The 22,940-nt window shown below is 40.0% G+C and overlaps 2 protein-coding genes across 5 annotated transcripts in view; one reads left to right on the forward strand and one right to left on the reverse strand.

The window, feature by feature from the left end:
* Positions 1–22,940, reverse strand: part of LOC139912423 (exostosin-1) — a 357,310-nt gene that overhangs the window by 220,215 nt on the left and 114,155 nt on the right. The window lies entirely within an intron of this gene.
* Positions 620–2,405, forward strand: LOC139923578 (uncharacterized). Its single transcript, XM_078289738.1, has 5 exons — positions 620–728; positions 1,015–1,082; positions 1,529–1,784; positions 1,923–1,976; positions 2,103–2,405. The coding sequence occupies exons 2-5, from the start codon at positions 1,016–1,018 to the stop codon at positions 2,170–2,172; spliced, it is 447 nt and encodes a 148-aa protein (XP_078145864.1). The 5' UTR covers positions 620–728; position 1,015; the 3' UTR covers positions 2,173–2,405.

Here is a 22,940-nt window from a genome sequence, read left to right on the forward strand (position 1 = left end):
AAATTTCTGGGGCTTCAGCTATGCATCCATCTTTATGAACTAGGCATTAACAACTCCAAATGCGCCATGCAACGATTTTAGCATTAACACAACAATGTAAATCCACCTTTTAAATTCAGAAGCCAATGAACAATCTGGATCTGGTGTTAATAATATAGACTTCTAATGGTCTATTATGAAAAATTATGGATGCTATTTCTGGAAACGACAAACCTCACTCTACAAACCTCCACTCCACAACTTTGCAACATATGAATCGAGTGTGTGACAGTTACTCTTATTACCACCATGTCTAGGTCACATTATTCTTAAAATTCACTAAAGAAATATTTTATCAACTAAACTGTATTGAGTATCTTGAGGCTAATCCCTCACTCATTACTGAAGACTTAAACTTGAGGAAGTGATCAAAGGAGGAAGCACTGTGTGCACTGACTTTGGGCTCCTGGTTGAGATTAGATCAATGTTGTTTGTTTCCACATAGCCCTACATTACGAAATACAATGAGACTGTATGTCCAGCCAGCAAGATACTACACACACGTTGAGGAAATAAACCAAAAGGAGACTAATACCCACCCATAAACCAAGCCAGCCTTGCCCATATAAAGATGGGTGTACTCAACTCTCAACTGTCAGATGCCAAGATTCACATCACCTGTAGATCTAACACCCTTCACTTTGCTGTTTTTGACAGCCTTTTAACATTGACTCTCAATCTGTGGAAAGGTAAGAAGTAAATATTTCAACATCATTTCACTAATATGAGGAAGACAATGTCCTTGGGATCCATCCAAGTAAGGACACTGAATGTATATTGTGATTTGTAGTCTGAATGATATTGTTGGATGTTTAAATTAAATTAAAAAACAAAAAAACTTCACAAAAGCTTCTGAAAAAAAAATTGTTCATTCAATTTAATGGATTTTTTGTCATATTGTTGTAGTCAAGTAAGTTCTTCTGAGAGTGGAATTGGGTTGAAATGTGTCTGATTTTGTTTGGTTCTTGTTTTCAGGATGAAGTGTGCTGTGGCCTTCGCTGTGTTGATGCTGGTCGTCCTCATGGTTGATCCTGGGGAATGTGGTAAATACAGTAAATTTCAGTTTTGGAACATGTATGACTATATAAAATGTATAAAGCTATATGTAAAGCTATATAAAGATAAAGTTATTAAGTGGATTACATATAAAGTAAGGGGTGTATGCTATATCATGCAATAACCTAGCTTTTGTTTACTTGCATTTATTCATCTACTAGTCTAAATGTTTTATCCAATGTTTAATTTAGTCCTGCCAGCAGTCTGATTTTGTTATAAAGCGTTATATATATATATATACACACACACATATATATATATATATATATATATATATATATATATATATACATATATGTATATATATATATATATATATATATAATTATTTTAAACATATAATTAAAATTACAAAACGGAGCAATCAGAACAATGTTATAATACTGATTTGCTGTCATGTGTTCATAAACATTTTTATCTTTGTTAAATTTAGGTTGCTTCCCTTGCATACCCCCTCCTTGCATGCCCTGTCCAATGCCTTGCATACCCCGTCCAATGCCTTGCATACCCTGTCCAATGCCTTTCATGCCCCGTCCCATGCCTTGCATACCCCCTCCCATCCCTTTCATACCCCGTCCAATGCCTTGCATACTCCCTCCCATCCCTTTCATACCCCGTCCAATGCCTTGCATACCCCCTCCCATCCCTTGCATACCCCCCACCAGGCCCTGCCAACCTGGCAATAGAAGGTAAAGACTCCAACTAGTAAACACTGTTCATATCTGCTGCTAAACTGCTAAAAAGATTAAAGATGTAAAAGACTTAAATATTATAAATGTTATCATGCCAAACAAAACCTGAATCTGATTCCCTTCTTCCTCCACCAGGCCTGGCGGTCAGGGAGACCAAAACTACAACCTGAACCAGCAAGGAGGAAACCAGTACGGTTCTTCCCAAACTCAACCACTGTCACATTATGATGACAGTGACTAGTAGTCTTTAAAGTAATACATACATTTTATCTTGTCAAATAAAATCTGAGTGTGATTCCTTTCCTTCTCCACCAGGAATGGAGGCGGTCGGGGAGACCAAAACTACAAACTGAACCAGCAAGGAGGAAACCAGAATGGACGCTAAACCTTTCAGGGTTCATCTAAAGGGGCCACTCCATGCTATGCTTTGGGAAAAACAGAATAGAATTGTCTCTTTGTACTAAAGCTTCTTGCTCTGCAATGCGAGTAACAAATTGACTACCATACTAGTAGTCTCATGTTTCCATGACTCACTTGAGATGAAGTGATGTTTTTCATGTCAGTCAGCATATGCCCTGCACTGCCCTGATTAATAAATCTGCATTATGAAAAGTCAAAGCAACTCTCCTTTGTGTTATTATTAAAGTGAATAAGTTACTGTAATTTGATTTCAAGATGATGATGAACATTGATATTCAATTTGTCTTATGAAAATGCTCTGTTAGAGGGGTAGATGTAAAAAGAAAAAGGTATACCGTTCTTGTCAACAGTTAATGAAATGATCACACTTCAGTGTGTAGTGTGTGTGTGTGTGCATGTTAACATAGCAGCCTTGAGGAGTGATTTAAAGCTGGCAAGAAGTGTGGTTGATGCCTCTGTCAACAGAGATGTTATATGAATCATCACTGTGTGTGTGTGTGTGTGTGTATCCCTTCCATCTAACAATTGCCACATTTACTGTCTCTCTGTCTCTCTCACTATAGCGCTGGATTTCTAAACATTGGTTAGCATCAATCTGTTGATTGTCTTATAGTTCTCTCACACACACACACACAAGAGGTAGATGACCAACTGCATGTTTTCTTTTTATTTGTGTCTATAAGCCAAGAGAAAGCACATGTAGCGTGAGCGGCACGTCACGGTACTATAGCAGCTCACCTTACCAAGTGCATTCACCTCACAATCTCTGAACCATAAGAAGACCGAAATGAAGGTGAAGGCTTTTAAAGAGACGCATGTTAGCTGCAGGTTGTGTTTGGATGACAATACTGTCAAGGGTAAACGTTGTGATAAGTGATTAGTGATAAACACTCCACTCCACATTCACCCATAGGCACTTTTCAAGACAATGCTTATAGGATGGGTGAAACATTGACTGCTGCGTCCCCCATAGAGAACAAGGAATGAAGGCACTTTCACTGTATCCCACAGTTACTCAGTCACTCTTCCTTTTTATTAGTATTGCTGTGCTGCAAACTAGTTGCATCTTGGTACCATCAACTAAGCAAGTGTCACACATATTGCAGGCTCAGTAAAAGTCAGGTACAATGTATCCATAAGTTCATGGTGCTACTGATGTTCTTTGTTCGTAGCTATTCTGTGGAGAACATAGAGGGGCAAATATTGCAAAGGACACAGCAAACTGTGACTATCTTGTCAAGGGATGTGATCTGTCCTTGAGTTGCTGCTGCTTGGTACAGAGCATGGGTCTCAAGCTCGCGGCCCGCGGGCCAATTGCGGCCCGCGAGACGATATTTTGTGGCCCCCACCTTAATATGAAAGTTTAATGTTAGTGCGGCCCGCGAGTTTTATATGGATGGCACTTTACAGTATTGTGTGCGGAGCTGAACGAACCTACCAATCACGGTGGGGTATATGGCTCTCGGGGGTGGGACATCGACCGGGCTTGATGCAAGCAGAGAAACATTTCTCAATGAGTGAAAGTTACAGCAGCGTTGCCATGGAGAGTTTTCTTCCGTGCCTGGCTGGCTGCCTCGTTTCTATTGGGCACACGCGGACATTCGTCCCAGCGCGCTGCGTTCACAACACTTCCAAAAAAAAGTTTTTAAAGTTGCTGCCCAGCGGGACATTATACGTATATATGTCTCTCTCTGACAAAATAAATCAAAGTGATGCGTACGCGGCGGGATAAAAGAAAAGTAAGGAACTCAATGTAGCCTAATGTAGTCTGCAGTCACATAGCGACACCTGTCCGTCGGCGATAACAGTCCCCGGTAACCCGGACCAATTATAGGGTCGCACCGTTATTTGTGGGTCATTATTTTTTATTTGCATCGCGCTATTTGCATTGCCTCACACGATGAACACTACATATATTTCTATATGATGTCATTTGTTTTTTTTGTTTCTATGACTACTGCCAGGTCTCTAGCAGCAAGGAGTAGGCAAGAGAAGCCATGTTCAGAAGAACAGTTCATGTTCTTCAATGTTCCATTCATGTTCAGGACAATTCATATTCAGAAGAACCCATTGAGGTTAAAGAACTGTTAATAAAGACGTTTAAATCTTATTTTGTGTTAAAAAATAAAAATAAAGACATTTGAGAAGATTGGAATTTTTTTTAACAAAGCTTTTCTTGTGGAATACCTGATGCGGCCCAGCCTCACCCAGACTCTGCCTCCAGCGGCCCCCAGGTAAATTGAGTTTGAGACCCCTGGTACAGAGACAGGGGGATGTCGCTCTGTAAGATGCTGTACTTGTTCCTGACAAGACCAATGACTCTCTCTACATGGATTCAAATGGCAGCAAGTGCCCTTATTACTTCTATTTCTACTGGATGCAGTTGCCGTTTGCCCTTGGTGAATGCTGGTATTTTTAAGTGTTGCCTGCCTATAGTATCTCTGATATTGAACCCTCTATCTGCAAGGACAGCATCTCCAGATGTCCAGTTTTCTGTGATGTGCTTATCACCTGTGCTGCCTCATGAAATTACTTGGTTAATAATATTTATATAATATTTATTTCTTAAATTGCCATGGAAGATTAACAAACTTGAGTCTAATGGTGTTAGCTAAAGCGAGCTAACACTGTTAGACTCACTACAGATGGTCCACCTTAACACTAGATTTTAGTTCAAGAATAGAAGTGATGAAACAAATATATGTCCAAGGCTTCTTTACCTTTTTCAGTCCTTGCCAGTAATGGCACCTCAAAATCAGTTAATAATATGGGACAAGATGGTTTCCAGATTTATGTGGAATGGAAAGAAGCCTAGAACTAGATATGAGAACCGAAATCTTCCCAAAGATGAGGGAGGTAAACCTTAAGGAATACTTTTATGCAGCACAATTGAGACCATTAGTGTGCTTCTGTAGTCCTAAATACATTACAAGATGGAATGATATGGAAGCAAAGATTCAAGATTACATCATTCAGTGCTTAGTGGGGGATATGGAACTGGCAGTGTCATTTCGGATCCAATCACAGCATTTACATTAAAGAATTGGTTTACTGTAGTTAAACAGAAGCAGAACTGGATACTGAAATCTAAAATGATGACTGGTGTAACATGTAAGATAAAACACATTCACTACTTCACAGAGATGGAAGGAATTCTGTTGGAAGTTTGTGTCATTTTTTTTTAGAACACCTTTAGTTAAGGGTAGACAACTTCAAACTCAGCCGTGTTGGAGAAGGTAAGGTCAATTGGATGCAAATCACTCACATGTATTTTGGAACTGTCAGAAACTACAGCTGTTCTGGGACAAAAGGTATTCTTGTATATGAGTTTCCTAAGAAATGTTCTGTACTGTACCCTGGAAACATGAAGATGTATTTGGTGATGATAAATAATTGGTGAGGCTATGACTAGCAGCCAATAAGAAAGCCATAGGGTTGATCCCTCCAGCTCACGACCAGTGGTTGGACATAGTGCGACAGATTTTTCCCATGGAAAAGGTAACACATGTACTCAGAATTCAAGGACAATTTGAGGATAAATGGAACAAATTTGAGTTTACATCTCAACAGATGGACACGAAGTTAACTGGATAACAATACTCCACTGCAAAGTATATTGTGTAATTCACCTTTTCGTTATACCCACTTTCCCTCAACCTGCCTGGTCCTCTTCTACTTCAGTTAGTGATTTCCTGCATTTCCCAGAATGATTTTCGACAACCCCCAGAGAATGTGTTGTACTCAGCTGTGGGTTACACATGAAGGTGGAGAGAGCAATAATGATAGCCATAGCAAGATTTAACAGAGCAAGAGTTTCCAGCAGAGCAAAAGTGAGAATTACACCCCTTACTACAAACACAATATATCTGTATTTGCATTGCATTCTGGACTATTTAGGCTACAGTCAGTGTAGAATTTGGTATCTCTGCATCTTCTATGATGGATTTTGACCTGTACGATTGTTGAACATCGGTGCAAAATGGTGAGTCTAGAAAGAAGCCCTTGCTCTTTGATAGTGAGGGACTGACACCAAAACCTGACGTTTACCGCTGATGTTTTAGATTGTTGAAAAATGTTGTCCCATTAAACACCATTACAGCTGTGCTGCAAATATCTGTGACTGTCAATGATTAAATAATCAATTCCCAGTCAAATACAGCACAGAAATTAAGCATGTCTATTCTACAGTGTTGAGACGGCCAAGTTTTATGTTTACAGCCACTGCTGCCCAAGAGCTGAGGACCTCCAGCATGGCCACCAGGGGTGTGTTATGTCACCTAAGAGCCTGCTATAGCCCCTGACAGATGAATTCTATTTCATTATTCCCCTCTGTGCTACCCAATTAACCATTCCACCAGATAGGTTACCTTCTATTCTGTGCTAAACTGAACCAAAATGGACTGAATGAAATCATGAGGCTGCAGCTTGAGCATGCTGTCTGTGACAGCAAAAGTCATATTTTTTCCTCTAGATACATGAAGGAATTCAAACGTTTGAGTTAGCCACAATTACTGCATCACATAATTTAACATGTGTAGACTGTATGGTACTGTTAAGTTGTTGTAGTGTTAGGAATTAACAGTTGTAGTAGTAGGACTGACTGATCTCACAGAAAAACGTGAAATAACATGACATGTTAACAGCAAATTACGTGTTGGTGGAAACGTAAAGTGTTAAATTTACGTTTTCCCAGCACGAAACGGTTACGTAAAGGAGACACGATTATAAACAGCAAGTAGCGTCACATTGAAGTAGCACGGTGGGTGAAAAGAGCATAGAGGTCCGGGTGGTGGATGGGCATACACGTTTGCCTTTGATGTCAGCGACCAGAGTTCGATTCCCAGCCTTTTCAAAGGACATTTCAACCGTAAGTCGGTTTTTAAATTTAAATTTTTACTGAACGTTTTTCTTATTTAACCATGACCAAACCATTTCTCTGACCTTAAAGGAATAGTTCACCCAAAAATGAAAATTCAGTCATTATCTACTCACCCCCATGCCAGTAGAAAATTGGGTAAAGTTCCTTAGTCCATAAAACAGTCCCGGAGATCCCTGGAGGAAGTACAATGCAGCTTTCTCCAAAACAACTGCAGTTGCCGGAGACCTGTCTTCAGACCATGCTTCAGACTTCAAAAAAAAACTCTCTCCCAAGATAATCCAAGTGCCTTGAAGCCATCAGATTCCAAATTGACTTGAAAAGACCAACATTTACACCATTATTTAGCTGAAATCACCACTCTTTAATCGTCAAATTCAGTAAGTCAGCACCCATAATGTTTGATGTCCACTTTAGTCTCTGTTCTGTATGTATTCTTCACAGTGTAATACATGCAGCGTTTATAGTTAAAAATGGCACATTTTGGCATTTTTCATTATTATTATGACATCAAACATTAATATGGGTGTTGACATTGAATTTGATGATTAAATACAAAGCAATTGGTTTAAACAGTATTTCTATTTTAAAATCTCACGCTTTTATTTTGAAGGCTACACGGCCAAACCGGAAGTCTTGTTTCTGCTAATTCGAGCTAGTCTGGCGTAAATGTCGGTCTTTTCAAGTCAATTTGGGATCTGCTGGCTTCAAGAGACTTGGATTATCTTGGGAGAGCTGCATGGAACCATTTTGCGGTTATTTTCTGTTATTTCTTGAAGTCTGAAGCATGGTCTGAAGACAGGTCTCCGGCAACTGCAGTTGCTCGCGCATTTAATGCAGGTAACGTCAATTACGTTACCCTTTTTTTCCGGGAGGATTCGAATGGATGTGCTTGTTATTAACCCCAAGGTGCTCGGGCTTGATGTAGGCAGTGCAGCCCGTTTTTATATCAAGTCCTGACTCCGCCTCTCCGGGACAGTTTCGGTTTACAGCGGTGGAAATTACAAATGGACCCAATCATTGCGGGGGCAAAACAAAACGTCTTTTTCTGACACTTATGGAGTCGTATGTTTTGATAGAACTGTTGCTTCAACAGAAAGAACAGCAGTAAAGAAATAACTGACGCAGGTCCATCTTTTAAAAACGTAAGCCCATGTTAGAGTGCTGGATTCGGTGTTTTGCGCATGTCAGAAACTTTTATTCTGATTACATACTGTGGAGCATGTAAACACACATCTCAATGCGATCGTTATATTTAGCGCTTATGTAAACACTTGCGTAGCAATCTTCCTCCGGAATAATTTCATTCAGAATGAAAAAAAATGTCACATGTAACCGCAGAATGGTCTCTTCCTCTCTCTAATCAACTGTGTGACAAATGCAATCCTGCGAGATCAGGCAAACAAGATGGTATTTTTCCTTGATGAGGATTACAATTTCAGTGTTCTAAATTTATGGATGTATTAGTCTACACAATCCACAGCAGAAAATAGTAATCATCAGATAGAATAGGCTCCTATGTTTCATTTTCGTGCAATTTGAACAATTGCCTATACAGTAGGTACTCGCGTGTGGGAAGTGGGAAACTGTTGCGGGTATAATAATCTATTTCAACATTCAAAGGGTCTTAGATAAAGATTTCAAAACTGCCATGATCATCCAGACATGCTAGTCACCCTCCACACCTAATATCAGTCATTTCAACTCTCTATTTTAACGTCACTATCCTCTATGTTGAAAACTGTCAATGGAAGGGCTAATTAAAGGAAAAATGACAAAATGCTTAGAGATGACATAGCATACCAATATTATATGCTATCATATATGTCTGTTTTAATGTAATAAGTGATTTTAAAATGTCAGTAGTGTAACCTAATGTAACCAGAGCAGCCTATATTTTTAAGAAGGAGGTTGAAAAGAAAAACATACCTGCAGCTCACAAAGGTAGCAATAACTAGTGTTTTGTGGACACACACTATATTACAGTCATATTCCCATCAAGTTAGTGAAGACCAAGTATCTATACCAATTGGTCCCATCATCATGTTTATCAACAAAACTATTTTGTTAAATATGTTTTGCCCAAACTAATATAAAAGTAGTACTGATAATATTTTTAACAACATGTATTTTGCATTCAAAAGGGTATTGATAAGTATTGGTATCGATAAGCAGCATCAATAGTGGTATTGGTATTAATCAAATCCTAACCATACCCATCCCTAGTTGTAGAGACTAACTAACTAACTAACTAACTAACTAACTAACTAACAGGTGCAGTTTTCTCATGACATGGCTTGCCATTGTACCCCTTTCTCTCTTGTTTTAAGCACTTCTTTCATGGTGACTTGACTTGTGACTTGCTTGACCTGAGCAATGACTTGACTTGACGTTTAGCAGTGACTCGACTTGACTTAGCTCTGTAACCTAGCCTAGCAAATTAGCTTCAGTTGTCGGTACATAGCCGGCTACCGACAGAGAGAGTGGGGGGTACAGAAGGGAACGAAACTATCATAGCCACTTACATTTGTCAGCAGACCATGTCGTTCCTTCTGTCCAGCGTGTGTGCAGGTTGTAATCATGTCGTTTAGTCCGCATTTGCCATCTGGTTCCGATGTCTTGTGTCCGGTTCATGTGTCCTGCCTTCTGCCATCTTGATCAGCCGTAATAGCCACATTTAATGCAACTCCATACTCCGATTACTTTATTTGATTTGTGTTTCGTGTGGTTTGTTAGCGGTAGCATTAACCATTAGCTGCAGCTCGGAGCATCAGAATAGTAAATGTTGGATGGTCACAACGACAGCGATCCCCCAAACATGTTAACTCAAATTCTCACAATAGCAAACTACTTTATAGTACAATGCTGTCATTAGGATTAATATAGGAACTAATGTTTGAGCTACAGTTATCTGCAGCAGTATTTTGTTTACATATTGTGGCTGTATAAAGCGGGGTATCGCACATGCCGCTAAGAGGTTGCAAAGACGTTTGCGTCAAGTGTCTTTTTGGCACTACCACTAGGAGTCGCTAAAATCAACAATTTTCAAATCCTACACATAGGGGCTTTAATTTGCTTTTTATTTCAATATATATCAGGTTTATGTATTTCAAAGCTTACAAACTGACATGACTTTGCCTGACTTTGCTTGACTTGACTTCACTTGTGACGGTCCACATGCTCTCTGCTTTGGTCCTTGCCTGCCCATCTATCTTCAGCAATATTTTCCTGTTTTTCCTGCTGTACTGCTCAAAACTATGAGTGGGGGTTCTTGTCAACAACTAGTGTATGGGATTAAAGTGATTAGAGGTCGTGATCACTTACTTTCAAACTTTTTTGACTGCCTTTAGTATCACATTAGCACGGCCTGCTTGCCTATCCTTACCTGATAGAAATAGCTGTTGTGAGGTGTGCGGGAGACGCGGAGAAGCGGGCAAACTGGCAGGTGGAGCGAGACGTGGGTTTGCTCTCGTGAAAAAATAGCATTTGTGCTCGTATCATGCACACTCCCGCCCCAGTTTCACCACACAATTGATTCATCAGTGGACACCATCTCACCTGACTAGTGAAATGAGAGTTTGAGAGTTTGAAAAATGGAGGAACAGTTCATTATTGAGGTCTGTGATTTCGCCAAACTTTATGGCTGCTTTCTTAGCAGCTACCAGGACATTAATGAGACCCCAAAGTGTTGGTGCAAGAGAGGGTGTATCAGGTAGGGGAGAGCCGGGACGAAAGTATAACTTTTTTGTATTTCCCTCTTTGCACAGAGATGCATTTATTTATAGTAAACATATTTTATTGTGAACAACATACACATGTCCTCTACCAATACCAACCATTTTTTAAAATTTTGGATAAACAAGTGGGACGCAATCAGGCCGGAAATTGACATTGCGCATTGTTACTTTCGCCCCTCTCTGTCGGGACGAAAGAAACACAGTATCGGTTGGATAAATCGACCACAAAACAAGTACTTAATATTTCTGGCATATAACACTCATTAATGCTTCAGTTAGTCCTCCAAGCAAATGACCATGTTACTCTCAAATCAATTTATCATGTTAAATGTCACAATTGTATGAAATTGGTCCAATGCGTTAAACTCACCTTAGTGCATAATCACGTACCCATCATGTGCACTCCATCTCCAAATCATGCGCGTTCCTTTTTCATTAACAGCAAGGACAGTCGAAGCAAACCAACCAGCAACTTCACTCGAGGTAAGTTGTTTCAGATAACGTTTTTTCTTTTAGCATAGGCCCTTTCCACAAGACATTTTGACTTGTCATAGAGGGGTAAACAGGTGTAACCTGTAGAATAATGAAAAGTTAATTATTCTTTAATGGTTACACCTGTGTCAACCCATTTATGACAAGTCAAAATGTCTGCAGTGATAAGGGCCCATTATCCTATCAATGTCAGTTGTAGCCTAGGATATAGGCCTAGACACAAAGATAATCAATTAAATAAATGGACCAGTAAGGCTTCACTCAAGGTAAGTTATTCCAGAGAACTTTTTTTTTACCATTAACCAATTAATGTTAGTTGTATAGACACAAAGGCAGTCAATTAAGTAAAACTGATCAAGGGCATTTTCATTCAGTCACTTGTTTAGAACATCAGCCTACATTAAAAATAATACAAAGTAGCCTGGAACAATGGATGGTGCACAAACATTTATTCATTGTTTTTTGTGATATGTTTTTGTTGTTTGTTTTCAGGTCACCATGGAAAATAAGATTCAGACATTCAAAAGTAGTGCAATTAGCCTAGTAGGTAAACTTTTCCTCTGTTACATAGGCTACCCAGAGAACATTTTGTAAAACATTTGTAAAACAGAAACAAAAAACACAAGAACGCCATCTGCTGGCATCAGTGCCAAAAAGGCTTCAGTGCCAATTACTAACCAGTTAAGTAACTGATTTTGATTCAGAAAACATTTTGTAAACATTCAACTAGGGCTGCACGATATTGGAAAAAACTGACATTGCAATATTTTTTTTTTCTGCTATATATATTGCGATATGAAAAAATACAGGAATTTTCACCAAATGACTTGAATAGCTCTATCAAGCCTTGCCCCTTTAAGAAGGTGGCCTTGTGGGTAACCTGCACGGGTGACGTAGTAGGAAGTGAGTGTGTTTTTAGCCGCAGCCAGAGTCAGTTGCAGGATGCTAAGTGAGTAAAGTTACCATAGTTAGCGGGAAAAGAGCTTAGAACGTCACCGAGAGGCCGTGCATTATGTTCGCTGCTGTACCGAAATAAAGTGCCAGTTCTCCACTGCAGAGTTGGTCCGGACTCTTAGTAAAAACCGCTTCAGTGCCAACTAGCCAGTTAAGTAAATGGATTTTTTTTTAAATAAAAGGTGCAACCATAAACTGTAAAGTGACAGCTTATTATTTATTCACTCTCGCAGTTGTGGCAGATATAGATGCTGTAGCTCAGTGGTTCTCAATGTGAGGTCCGGGGACCACCAGGGGTCCTTGAGGGGGTTCCAGGGGGTCCCCAGCATAATATAGCTAATTGATAAAGTGTTAAACTTCAGTATTGTTTCATTTATAAGAAGTTAACACAATCAGAAAATGTAGAAGAATGACCGTTTTGATCATAGTTTCTCTGTTATCTCTCTACCTACAATACAGATAGTCATGGAATGACTCACACAAAATCATATCTAACAATAAAAATATTCTCAGATTTTGGTCTGAGAGACAAAATCTCATCAAATGGGGGTCTGTGGCCCTAATGCGGACTAAAGTAGGGGTCCTTGATATGAAAAAGTTTGAGAATCACTGCTGTAGCTTATTATTTATTCAATCTCGCAGTTGTAGCAGATATATGCTGTCTCTCTCTGTGCATGCTTCATGTGCCCACTCCTCACAGAACATGCACTGCACCCAAACTTCACCTGGCCTGGAAGAGATGAAGTCCTCACCACAGACGATGCATTCTGATTCGTTACCTGCATGAGGAGGACCACTTCCCTGCTTGGCAGGCTTGGCAGGCTTGGCAGGCTCTTTCTGTACAGGTAGCCTGTACAGATAGTCTTTTTGCTTTTGGCATCCGCTTTGCCTTTTCCTCCTCCAAGGCTTGCTTCACAGGGGTGTCAGTGAGGATGGCGGTTGATCTTTTTCTCCCCCTTCTCTGCTCCTTTCTAGGTCCAGCCTTGGGGAAAGGCCGGAGCACCTCCGGACTGAAGTCCTCATCTTGAGCCTCAGCAGTGGAGTGGAAAGGACTGGCTGAGATGAGCGATGGGGTTGGTGCTGGCTTGTCCGGGGCAGGTGGTGCTGGCTCCACAGTAGTTGATGGAGGTGCAGGTCTATCTGTCACATAAGCAGGTGAGAAATCCCTCTCACCGAAGATGTTGGGGTTAAACGGCCAAATTCCCATGCACCTGAAGCCGGCTGTTATGTTGGATGGTGTTGCAGCAGATGGAAGCGCTGTTGCCACAATACCTGGTAAGTCATAAATGGTCATGGTTTTTCCAGGATTTCCCATCATCCAGCGATCCGTAGCTGTGTTGATGTATCTCTTCAGGGGGCTGAAAACACTGCGATCCAGGGGCTGGAGCTTGTGGGAGCAGTGGGGGGGGAAGGAGAGCAGCACCACACCGTTGGCTCTGCAATACTCTATGCCTTCCAGCGAGAGGTGAGAGACATGGTTGTCAAGAAGCAAAAGCACTTTTGACTCAGGGGATGCTCTGGTGTAATTCACAAAGTGCTTCAGGAATGTCAGGAAGTCATTCTCCTGCATCCACCCTGACCCACTGCATGAGCCGATGCAGCCTGTGGGCCCATCACGGACAAAGTGGTCATGGTAAATCTTACGGGGAAACACAAAGTGGGGTGGTATGCTGTTACCCTGAGCGTTGACAGCTAATGCCACGGTGACTAATGTCCCTCTCTCCGCAGATGTCATTGCTCCAACCTGCTTCCTTCCTCGGCTGGCAATTATTTTGTCGGGTACTTGGACAGTGACTGTGCTGGTCTTGTCAACATTCCAGACGTCTTCTGCTTGGAAGCAGTGGCGGTCCAGAACTTTGGACAGGTTTGAAAAGAAGTTTGCCACATTAGTGGGATTGAAGCTTGTCGCCCTTGAAAGGCTGGTGGCCTGAGGACGACAAATGGAAAGTTGTGGATTCCGCTCTAGGAAGCTGGTAAACCAGTCCTTCCCGGCCATCTAGTTGGCATCCCAGGTCTTCGGATAACCACATTCATGCTTCTTGGCCAGCTGGTAGGCAAGCCTACGAACCTGCGGACATTAAAGGGCCACAATGAATTATTAACATTTTTAACCAATGAACTATATTATCTATATTGTTTTTAACTCAATTATCTTTTAACTTATCATTTATGAATTTGCCAACATTTTTAACCCATGAACTGTAGTATCTATGTATTTTTAACCTAATTATCTTAACTTATTATTTATGCATTTGTCAATATTTTTAACCTATGAACTGTAATATCTATTTATTGATTTTAACTTAATTAACTTGTAACTTATCAATTATTTATGAATTTGCATGAACTTAGGCCAATTTATGAATGATTATGAACTTTGTAATTGAATTCTGAAGACATAAAATTGATTTCATATTTGGTAGTTTGTTAGTTAGCCCTGTAACTGGTGCACGTGCAATGCTGACCCTGTTTTTTTTTTTCTCACACACCATGAGCCTTAGCAATAAAGCCTGACATGCTCTAACATGAACTGTCACAGTTGTCTAAGCTTACCTCACGAGGACTCAGCCCATAGTAAATATCTGCAGCCTTTAGCAGATAATCTCTGAGGCTACCCTCTTGCTCCTCAAAGAACACCCTATTGTGAGCCCTGTAACCTGGAGCACATGCAGCGCTGTCCTTATTTTTCCTCCTAACATATCTGTATAAAGTGGTATAGCATACTCTATGAGCCTTAGCAGCACCTGTTACAGACTGTCCCTCAGATAAAACAGCCTGACATGCTCTAGCAAAGACCTCTGGACTGGTAAGACCTCTGCTGGTCTTCCTCACCCTAACCCTGGGCATTTCCTGCAAACATAAAGAGCAAAGAAATACATCTTTAATAATAGCGGGACAAAAGTATCACCGCAATACTTTCGTCCCTCCCCTGTCTCCGTCAACTATACCCTGACTAGCACAAAAGACAGGCTCGCATGATAAATGAAACCTTCACTGATACTTAGCCTACGGATAGGTCTACCAGATGATATACATTTACAATCTTTAACAAATAAACATAACCTTAAAAACAGAAAACACTTCTGTTTTGTATTTTTTACTTACCAAGTGAAAAATCGTTGTTTTTGCTGTAACTCTGGCAAAAGTGATCGGATCGGGCTGATTTTTTGATGTGGACTCAATGACGGGATGTACCTCGTGTGGTGTTCACGGCAAGTTCCTGACTTCCGTGTTACAAGAGAAAAGGTCCGTGTTGCAACCGTCCCCCCTATACTTTCGTCCCGGCCCTCCCCTACTTACATTACAATTCAGTAGTTATATATGGCTATGTAAACATATGCAAATGTTAGCTAGCTAGCTATCGTTATATAGCAGCATCTTGTAGACTACACAGCTGTGCTGTGCATTGCAGCTGTTTTGTGGAAGAAATCACATTTGGACTGTGGGGTCCTAAGTTACTACAGGACCATATCAAACCTTCCTTTTAAGCCCCACAACAGCAGGGTCTCTATGGATGGCGGTCGGTCGGTCGCTCTGTTCACCACTTAATGGGTCACGTGGTCCACAGGGAGTTAGACTGTAGACTCTCAAGTGGAAGACCCAAGTTTGATTCCTGGCAGAGACGTGTCCACAAAATTCAATGTCGCAGGGCTGTTAGACTCTTAGGGCTGGTTTCGCAGACAGAGAAACATGATATAAGCCTAACTTCTGGTGTTGCACAAGCAAGCTGTCTTGTTTCCCTGCTTTTTTCACTTTACATGCTATGATATCATCAGATAACATAATATCAATCTCCATAGCTACACTGATGATGCACAACTATACTTAAGCAATATCACACGAGAAGGAGTGTTGTTGTACTGTATATCAGCATGGCTGTGATTCGGTCGTAGGCACGAGGCCGCAGGCTGAGTGCCGAAGATAATCACAGCGGTGCTGATATACAGTACAACAGCACGACCTCGAGTGTGATATTGCTTTTATACAACAGTTGTATAAACAAAGCTATTCATCAAATAATGGTAATTTGAGACAACAGATGATTTTTGTCTGTTATTTGTCTCCGCCAACAAAAACAGTTCCCTCAGGATTCCACTACCAAGTGTTGCCAAGCAACAGGTAAACTGTTTCCCGACTGCGGGCTAGCTAGCTACTTTTAGCTTAGCACAGACGATTTCGGCTTACTTTCTTCCCAATCTTCCGCCTCGGCCGACCGTTCATAATTAAGGTCAAATGTATCCATATGTGCCCTGTCGCTAGGTGCGAATGAAGTTAGAGTTTTGTGTAGACGTGTACTGGGAATATCTGGTAAGCATTTGTTTGTTGCACAACACTGTATTGTCTGCTAGAAGTGCTAACCAGCTGGTTAACTAGCCAGCTACTCAGCTAACGTCAGATGACGTTGTGGTGATCCGCTTTTTATTTCTCCTCACAAGAAGCGCTCCAGGCAGAGCTTTCTCCACACAAAAGTGAACGCAGCCTAATCAAGGTTACATTACAACACCTGTGAAGCGGAGTGATACATACAGTACAGCGTCCCAGTGCTGTTATACCGTATATCAGCACTCATGGAATGCCTCTTGTCCAATCAAATTGCTCGACCGGAACTAACTGTTGTATAAATTTCTGTAGAGCCAAATCATGCAGATGCATTGAGCTAGGGCTGAAACGATTCCTCGAGAAACTCGAGGAACTCAATTACTAAAAATCATCGATGCAAATTCTTTGCATCGAAGCTTCGTTTAATCCAAATAACTATATACACGCTCACTGTGTTTCGCACGGATGATTATTACTGTCGCACAACGCACTGGAGAAAGAGAGAAAATAGCAAGGGGCGAAGAGAAAAGACAGGCCAGAGGAAACGACAGAAAGTGTCCAAAGTTTGGGATCCAGTGTTGCCAACTTGGCGACTCGTCACGCAAGTGTTTACATGAGCACTAAATATAACGATCGTATTGAGATGTGTGTTTACATGCTCCACAGTATGTAATCAGAATAAAAGTTTCTGACATGCGCAAAACACCGAATCCAGCACTCTAACATGGGCTTACGTTTTTAAAAGATGGACCTGCATCGGTTATTTCTTTACTGCTGTTCTTTCTGATGAAGCAACAGTTTTATCAAAACATACGACTCCATAAGTGTCAGAAAAACACGTTTTGTTTTGCCCCCGCAATGATTGGGTCCATTTGTAATTTCCACCGCTGCAAACCGAAACTGGCCCGGAGAGGCGGAGTCAGGACTTGATATAAAAACGGGCTGCGCCGCCTACATCAAGCCCGAGCGCCCAGGGTTAATAACAAGCACATCCATTCGAATCCTCCCGGAAAAAAAGGGTCACGTAATTGACATTACTTACGTTAAATGCGCGAGCATTTGTAGAAAGAGGCGAGATAAAGAAAGTGATCGGAATGAGTGTTTACATGACGAAATTTTATCCATCGACCGGATTATGAAAGGGTTATACCACCCCTCTCAAACGGAATGAAATTTCATTCGGATCGGCCAGTTTATTCTGATCGAGGCGTTTATATGAGGCATTTTTATTCTGATTGGGCTACTATTCTGATTAAAAGGCTCCATGTGCCTAAGCAGACCACAGTTAGCAGTCTGTCTCTGTCTCTACCTGTCTGCCACTGAACCAGCCTGTGTCACATTGTGGCCGGTCTGTCAGCATTAAGACTCTTACATCATCATTGTGAGCAAAGTCAGGCCACTGGGGCTCAAATGTTGGTTACTTGACGTGCATGTGTGTGTGTGTGAGTGTGTGTGTGTGTGTGTGTGTGTGTGTGTGTGTGTGTGTGTGGTAGATTGTTATGAGTTTGTTAAAGTTTGATGTTAAAAGACTGTTAAGGTTCTGACTTAAAATGGATCTACAGTGCACCGCTGTTTGGGTGTCTGTATTTTGTTTTTGTGCATTTGAAGTGTGTGTGTGTGTGTGTGTGTGGTGTGAGGGAGAGAGAATTAAAAATGGATAACCATAGGTGAATATATATTAAATTAATACTTTTTATGTTGTTGTTTTTTTTCAAAGCAAGACAAATGTTACACAAAAGTTAGTTACACACAAAAGTGCGATTACAAAATGGTGGCTGGTAAAAAAATATGAGTGGCTGGTAGAATTTAGAATCCACAGGAAGAATGCACAGGAAGAAAAAGTTCATTTCCAACACTGAGTATGATATTTAGGCCTAGTAATAAATATCAATAATAATTATTATTTCGCCTCTTTTTCAGTAAATCACAGCGTCGCATGGACAGCTTTGTGTGGACAGCTTTTCTCTTTTGTATATTTACTATTGCTCTTTAATAAAGCAAAAGTATTTCTTATCCGATTACTCGATTAATCGATGGAATAATCGGTAGAATACTCGATTACTAAAATAATCGATAGCTGCAGCCCTACATTGAGCTCCCTCACTACTTGTCTGTTTGCTGTCAATGATTGGATGAGTACAAATTTCTTAAAACTAAATTAAGATAAGACAGAAATCCTTTTGGTCGGCCCCAAAGCCAAAAGGGACGAACTCTCCACAAGACTTGGGAACCTGAATCCCTGCATCAAATCAGAAGTAACAAGCCTGGTCATCAATTTGAGTTTAAATTCCCAAACAAGGTGACCAAAAGAGCATTGTTTCATCTTCGAAATATTGCCAAAGCACAGCCCTTCCTTACCCAGAAACATGCTGAAAAGCTAACTTGCGCGTTTATTACAAGTAGATTGGACTACTGCAATGCCTTTTTTACCAGTCTTCCTAAAAAGTCTATTGAGAGGCTTCAACTCCAGAACTCTGCAGCTAAAATTGTAACAAAAACAAGGAAGCAACAGCATATCACTCCCATCTTAGCTACATTGCACTGGCTCCCAGTATCCTTTAGAATTAATTTGAAAGTTCTTTTACTTGTATACAAAGCTCTTAATGGCTTAGGACCAGCCTACGTTACAGAATCCTAGCTGTTCTATATTCTTTAAAGAGTGCTCTTAAAGAGGTCTTCTACTGCTGGTTTGTTAGAAGTACAATACCCCACTCAAAATAAGATTAGGGAGGTAGCCTTTAATCTATGCTCCTAAAGTGTGGAACACCCTACCAAAGACACAGAGGCGGGTTCGGTAAGCATTTTCAAGTGACTGCTAAAAACCTTTCTTTTCAGGTTAGCTTTTAATTAGCATTAATTTTACTGTTTCATTTAATTTGATTGTGTTCTTTTAATGCAATGCATTTTGCTTGTTCTTTAATATATTCTTTATTTTTTTATTTGTTTGTCTTCTATTGGTGTAAAGCACTTTGACCTGGATGCTGTGTATGAAATGTGCTATACAAATAAAGGTTATAATTAATATTATTATGAAATGCTTTTACAACATGCAGTGATGAGGAAGTTTCACAACCTTGTTATCCTGAATGACTCACTAATATGGTTTCACAACATATTGCTAAAACTGAAAAATGTCCTGTGCATCTCTGGCAAACAACAAACATCATGTATTATCAATAAAATCACATAGTCACAGTGATGGTTGCAGGGTGAGAACTCATATTGGTGACAGTATGAGAACTCTCTGGCAACATTTAAAAACACTTTGAAGTCATTTTAAGTCATAAGTCAGTTTTTTTAATGCCATCATGTGGGACCTTTCTGTCACTTTTCTGTCATTTGGCTGTTGTACTATTCTAGGAACTATCCTGGAACAGAGGATCAACAGGATTGCTACATTTATTGTCAGGGTGCTATGACTAATTCTGTACTATTACCTGCTAGCAATGCTGGTGATATACTGTAGGAATTTAAGCCTATTCTACTGTTGAATAAGCCTTTTCTACTGTTGCACTCATTGCAAGTCACTCTGCATAAGAGCATCAGCCAACTGCCTAAAAGGTAAAATATAGTAAATGTATATTGCAGTCACTCTTAGCTGCCTTCCATCAGTATTAATTCCATTGCTTTCAATACTTCAACTAAGGATCGTAATGGATGGAGTAAAAGATTATGTATTATCTCAAAGCGCAAAACTGGAGAATTATCCTTACTGAAACTCCTATTGTTCTAACAGTTTTTATCATATCAGAAGTTTAATGTGCTACTTTGCTATTACAATTTGATAGACATATTGTACATTATCAAAGAAAACACCAGGAATGCAGTTTCTTGATAGTAATTTATAAAATTTCAAGCATCTTGCTGAACACCGTATAAGAACAACCACTTTTCTCTTGAATATTCCAGTAACTCAACTAGTTTTCACCACACATCTGGTGAATCTGATGAGGCAGCACAGTGCACCTCTGGCTAAGCAGTATCATACACTGTCTCAGTTTGGTAACACTAATAATAGTGGCTATTAATAAATGGTGAAATAAGCATTATTTAATATGTATTCATTATTATTTAATGGTTAAGTAACAACTACTTGATATTAGTTCATTTCCTACAATGGTTACTAATTAATTGTAGATAATGTAAATATATAATCATTAATTACTACATGTTAACATTAAATTACTACATGTTAACAAACTACAGTTTGGTTGCATTTTAATGGCATTTCACCTGTCAAGCTTAGTATCTTAGCAAGAGACTCACCAAGCTAAGGTAATAATTTGAGCTAAAGAGGCAATGCAACATACAGCTGATTACAAATGGGCTACCTCCTCAGCATACAACATTAAGTCCATCATTATTAGAATATAGAGTGAGCAGAGGAATAAAGAACATTTTTTACATAGGTTACATTTCAAACTTTGCCTCTTTATTCAATTTGTATTGGCACAGACTGTATAACCAACAGAGGGTTTTCGATTGGTTAAAGGCTTTCTATAGATGACATAACACATCATCTGGCGGCTATATTGGAGGTCCTCAGCTCTTGAGCAACAGTGGCTGACAACAGCTGACAGTGGTTCTAATTGTACAATTTGTCCGTCTCAATTCCAAAGACACTGATCATTTCTGTGCTGTTTTCACTGAGAACTGATCATTTCTCCACTGATAAATGTGATCAATTTTGTGTTTACATAATGTCAGCTTGTTAGCTAGTTAACCATAGTATCTGGTCAGCTTACCATTACTGTCTTATTGTAAAAGCATCTGATCTGCACACAAGCTAGCATATCTAGTTGAAGCTACTGTTAGTAGTGGCTTGTAGTCGCATGTTAACATTAACATTGGTTACTTTGCCAGATTAGCCTGCTGGCTAGAAATCTAGCTAACAGTTTGTTCAGGTTAGCTGAGCTGACTCTTCTCAAACTACAAGTCCAGAGTGTTTTGGAGTAGAGACTAGGGCTAAACACAAGACAGTTTACTGTGTCACAGGAATCTACATTTGGACACAAATCTACCATATCAGACTACTTAACACTTTTACTTGTTATACTACTGAATGGACCTACACCCACACCACAACAATCCTTTTCAGGTATCTCACTTTTTCCTCCCTGCTTGTTATATATATAGACATAATTTGCTCATAGCCAATCTCCAATAGACCTCCGTGATGGCACAAGAACTGGCTGATATGAGATCTGTGATGGAACTGCAAAGCAAAGCCTCTATGCATCATATTCACATAGTGTAAACAATCAGGCACTTCAGCGTTCTTCTTGACCACTAACTTGAAACCAGTGTATCAGATTCAGTCATTTACTTCAATGTAACCTGTTCCACTGGCCACACATGCAGCTCGTTGCTGGATCTTAAACAGAGCCGGATCGTTGATACTTTTGAGATGCACATCTATTTTTGTCGGACTACACAGCTGTTTGTGGCAAAACGTCCAAGTTTGAAAAACATTTACAAACCAAAAATGCTGTCAAAGTTCAAGCTAGATACACTAAAATTACTAAATATAACAATTTGAATTGTTTATGGAAAAATAAGCAAAACTAGACAATTTTGTTTACTTCCCCATAGGTAAAATGTAAATAGGTCCAACACAACCTGCAGCCCGTGGTGGGACAAGAACAAAAGTGGTGTACCAGCTTGTGCCATGCTGCAACTGGAAGTTTGGATATGCAAATGTTACTCATACAGTGTATTTTAGACTGAAGCGAATGACAAAAAAAAATGTTTTGGGGTACAAACAGATGTTTTCGAGGGAAAACGGATTTCCATCACAAAAGTCAGAGCAGGAAGAAAGAAGAAAAAGTCTCAGATAAGTGCTGATTCACATTCTAAGTAACAAGTAAGTAAACTTTATTTATAATGCGCCTCTCAAAACTGTTACACTGTTGCAACACTGTTATACACTGTTACAAGGTGCAGTACAATGGGTTAGGGTTAGGGTTAGAGTTGTGTGTCGGAGACTTGGCTAGATGAATCTGTGCTGGACAGTGAGATTGATCATCCGGGCTACGTCATCCTACGACGGGATCGCAATCGAAATGGAGGTGGAGTCTGTCTGTTTATTAGATGTGACATTCTGTTTAAGCATCGCCCTGATATCTATACAACAGGACTGGAAACTATCTGGGTTGAGATTTTGCTCCCTAAAACACGACCGCTCCTTGTCTGTGTTTGCTACAGACCTCCCAAACAGAACGAATTTTATGAACTATTAGAATTGGCTTGCAATGAATGTAACAATTTAATGAAATTTGAATCTATAATTGAATCTATTATTCTTAGGGATTTTAATACAAATGTACAGTCAAAGAAAAATGTACTGGTGGACTC

Source organism: Centroberyx gerrardi, chromosome 18 (genome assembly GCF_048128805.1).
Source record: "Centroberyx gerrardi isolate f3 chromosome 18, fCenGer3.hap1.cur.20231027, whole genome shotgun sequence".
NCBI lineage: Eukaryota > Metazoa > Chordata > Actinopteri > Beryciformes > Berycidae > Centroberyx > Centroberyx gerrardi.